Source organism: Benincasa hispida, chromosome 8 (genome assembly GCF_009727055.1).
Source record: "Benincasa hispida cultivar B227 chromosome 8, ASM972705v1, whole genome shotgun sequence".
NCBI lineage: Eukaryota > Viridiplantae > Streptophyta > Magnoliopsida > Cucurbitales > Cucurbitaceae > Benincasa > Benincasa hispida.
In genome coordinates, this window is record NC_052356.1 from 62,430,390 (window position 1) to 62,434,539 (window position 4,150).

General features: G+C 34.0%; 1 protein-coding gene across 1 annotated transcript; it reads right to left on the bottom strand.

Moving 5' to 3' along the window:
* Window positions 1–2,577: 2,577 nt before the first annotated feature.
* LOC120084180 (secreted RxLR effector protein 161-like) lies at window positions 2,578–3,699 on the bottom strand. Its single transcript, XM_039040074.1, has 4 exons — window positions 3,672–3,699; window positions 3,448–3,552; window positions 2,874–3,351; window positions 2,578–2,587 (listed from the first exon to the last, which is right to left on the bottom strand). The coding sequence occupies exons 1-4, from the start codon at window positions 3,697–3,699 to the stop codon at window positions 2,578–2,580; spliced, it is 621 nt and encodes a 206-aa protein (XP_038896002.1).
* Window positions 3,700–4,150: the final 451 nt, after the last annotated feature.

The following is a 4,150-nucleotide window of genomic DNA, read 5'->3' on the forward strand; positions in this document are numbered from 1 at the left end:
CACTTGTAACATTTACAAAGCGGGCCGTATCCATAGTGTCACTAGGATAAGGTACCCAGCCTTATCCATCTACTACAGGACGTTTAGGTTATCATTTAAACATGATCCTCCTATATGTCTCTACATACATGTTTAAATTACATAAATAACCTAGGATCTTTGTTTATTGGATTGGGTGTATGCTCATAAAATAACAATTATTTTATTAACAAAAATTTGTTTATAAAGAGTTTACAAACTACGAGAATACAAGAGAGATTTAGAAAATCAATCTCAACATGATGATGGTGACGACGACGGTGGTTTCGGTAACTAGGCCAGATATGTACAAATGGGGCTTGACATCTATTTATGTTTGAGGCCTCTAATTTGTTGGTTCCATTTTCTTGTTTCTTTTTAAATAATTAATTAAAGAAAATTCGTATCAAATAATACAATAAGGAAAAAAAAAACTTATCCTATATTCCACGTTTGAAATATTTGCTATATAGAAAATGTTGACCGGTCAAGGTATTGACTATTTAAAAATTTCATATTTACCCTCTCTTTCCCTTTATTAACTTTCCCTTTTTATATTTCCGATTTCATTTTGCGTCCTCATTTCAGGTGTGCAAATGATCAACGGATTTGAAATCGTGAAGCTCTCCAATTCAATCTCTCTGTGATACTACGACCAATTCCAATTTGTGTGTTCGTTTTCCTTTTCTCTATTGCATTTTCGACTGTGAGTTATTTTTCTTTGAGCGTTCTTTTTTTTCATTTTATTTTTCAATTTCTTTAACTCATTTATTCTTTTATTTCTTTTTTTCTCAATAACCTAATGATTTCTTTAGCTTATTGTGAATAGAAAGGATTGTGAGGGGAGTTTGTTGTGCTTTCATTCAGTTTTCTTTCTTCATTGCGTTGTTAAGTGTTTCTTTGATATTTTGAGTTTTGATCGATTAATTATGTTAGGACTTGCATTCTTCACTCTTTTATTTAATTATTTTGAGGTTTTCATTCTTGACTCTTTTCTTTGATTTTTTTTACAAAAAAATTGTATAATATTTCTAGAAACATATCTATTTTAATGTTTGATATTTTTAGGTTTGATATTATGGTTATCTTATCTTTTTGTTTGTCATTTATGATTTTTTGCTATTTTTACTATATTAACTTAGGGTTTAGAAGCTACTATCATCAATCAGAAGATATCGGTGGGCTATCATTAGTAGTGACTATCACTGGTAGAATATATGTGACTGCTTTTAGTGATAGTGACAGGTTTATATTTGCTTTTGATAGATATTAGAACCTATTGATATTGTTATTCAAGAGTTTTTGTTTTACTTTTGCGGGAATGTTAAAACATGGTTATTCCAATAATTGTTTTTCATAGTAGAATATGGAATGAAAAACACTATTATGTGAATTACAAATCTACTGGAGTTTTAGTAGATGATATAATGATTTTAGATTTAGTGGGTTTAATAGTGAAGGAGGTTTCTTTGGTTGCATCTACATCTTATATAGAACTTTCAACTTTATTAGATTTTGTTATGAATGAAGTTCAAAATGTAGTTCAAATTCGTGAAGATAAGGATGTAGCTTCATTTTTTGCTTTAGTTAAGGAACACGATACAAGACATCCTTTGGTTGCTCATGTCACTAGTTCATATTTGGAAGTGTCTTCTAATGTTGTTTCTAGTAGAGCTTCTAGTGAGACTGACAATTATTTGTCTGTTGTTCCTTTTCCTACGCATATGGTTGATGATGTTGATTTCCAACTGATTATGGATGTACATATTGCTTATGATTTGAAAGAAAATGATGTGTTTGCTAGTAAAGAGATTTTATCAAATTGTTTTTACTTGATAGCAGTCAAAAATAATTTTGAAATTAAGACTGTAGCGTCAAATTCAAGAGCAATTGTGTTTTGATGTGTTCAAGATGGTTGTCATTGGTATGTGAGGGCATCATATTACAAGCGTAGTGTTTTGTGGATGCTTAGGAAGTTTATTGACATTTATGATTATTCTATAAAAATATTCAAACTACTTATAGGCAAGCTTCCTCGTCCTTAATAGCTAAATGTTTGAAAAATGATTTTATATTTAGTTCTTCTCATACATTAACTCCTAGTGATATTGTAGATAAAGTCTGTAAGGAATTTGTTACGAAATCGACAATTAATGAACACAAAAAAGGAACGTAGAGATAGAGAAGATCGACACACAGAAATACGTGGTTCACTAACGTGTGTTAGCTACATCCACGGGTAGAGGGAGAACAGTATTATTAGGGAGAATGTTTTTAGAAAATTACATAAAAAACGGCGCCTCTAGGGTTAGAGAGTTTATATAGCGCACTACTCTAAACCCCAGGGTCCTAATCATAAATAACTATAAATAAATAAATATGCTAAATATGCTAAACCCCAACGAGACCCCCGTACTTGGTTGTTTGAAGCGCCAACAAAAAAATTCAAGGCATTCCAACAAATCTCCACCTTCACTTGAATTCTCTCCCAGATAACAGACGTACCAAATTCAAAATAAATCAATATTGCCAGACGTACATAGACTTTTCCCTCATGCCTCAAAGATTCCTACAAAGGGGACCACTAACAATTCAAAACATTTAGCAAGTCCAAACAATGTTGGAACTTGCCTTGTGGGACCGTTTTGGTGAACATATCAGCAGGGTTATCAGCAGTACCAATTTTCATCACTTTAACTCTCTGCTCACCTCTTAAGAAGTGATATCTTACATCTATGTGCTTAGTTCTCTCATGATGAACTTGATCCTTGGCTAGGCATATTGCACTCAAACTATCACAATATACAATAGTTTGGTCATGATGCAAACCAAGATCACCAACTAACCCCCTCAACCATATTCCCTCTTTAGCAGCTTCTATCAAGGCCATATACTCAACTTCAGTAGTAGACAAAGTAACTGTAGGCTGTAAGGTTGCCTTCCAACTAACAATGGAACCACCCAGAGTGAACACATAGCCAGTCATGGACTTGCTACTGTCAACATCTCCAGCATAGTCAGAATCAGAATAATCGGTCACCAAACACTCTGTGCAATTCCCATAAACGAGACCAACATCAGACGTGCCTCTAAGGTAACAACAAATCCTTTTAACGGCTTGCCAATGCTCCTTCCCAGGTTGACCCATGAACTTGCTGACAACACTAACAACATGGGCATGATTAGGCCTAGTATAGACCATAGCATACATCAAACTTTCCATTACATTAGTAAAAGGAACTCGAGACATGTACTCCTTCTCAGCTTCAAACTGTGGTGAAAGCACAGATGACAAACGAGCATTTATAGCACTAGGAGTATCTATAGGCTTAGCTGATGACATACCAGACCTGGACAATATTTTCTAAATAAATCCTTTATGCGACAAGAAGAGCTTATTCTTATCTTTGTCCCTATAAATCTCCATACCTAAAATTTTTTGAGTAGCACCTAAATCCTTATCAAACTCAGCATTGAGAAGATTTTTCAATTTCAGAATGTCAAACTTGGACTTTGCAGCTATGAGTATATCATCTACATATAAAAGTAGATAAATCATCGAACCATCATCAGCTTTGTTGTGATATACACAACAATCATAAGGACTTCTGTTATAGCCAAGTCCAATCATATAGCTATCAAATCGTTTGTACCACTGCCTTGGAGATTGCTTTTACCCATACAAAGATTTCTTCAACTTGCAAATATAATCTTCTTTACCTGGACACTAGAACCCATCTAGTTGGGTCATATAAATCTCTTCCTCTAACTCTCCATCTAAGAAAGCTATCTTCACATCTAGTTATTCAAGTTCCAAATTCTGATGTGCTACTATAGCTAGTAACACCCAGATAGAAGTATGTCTGACTACTTGTGAGAAGATCTCATTATAGTCAACTCCTTCCCTTTGTGTGAACCCTCTAGCAACAACTTGAGCTTTATATTTAATGCTCTCTGAAGGCGATATTCCCTCCTTTTTCTTGAAAACCCATTTACAAGTGACAATTTTTCTCTCCTTAGGTCGTTTAACTAATTCTCAAGTCTTGTTTTTGTCAAGAGATTCCATCTCATCCCCCATAGCAGCAAGCCATTGAGCAGACTCATCACATGACACAACTTCTCTATAGGTGGA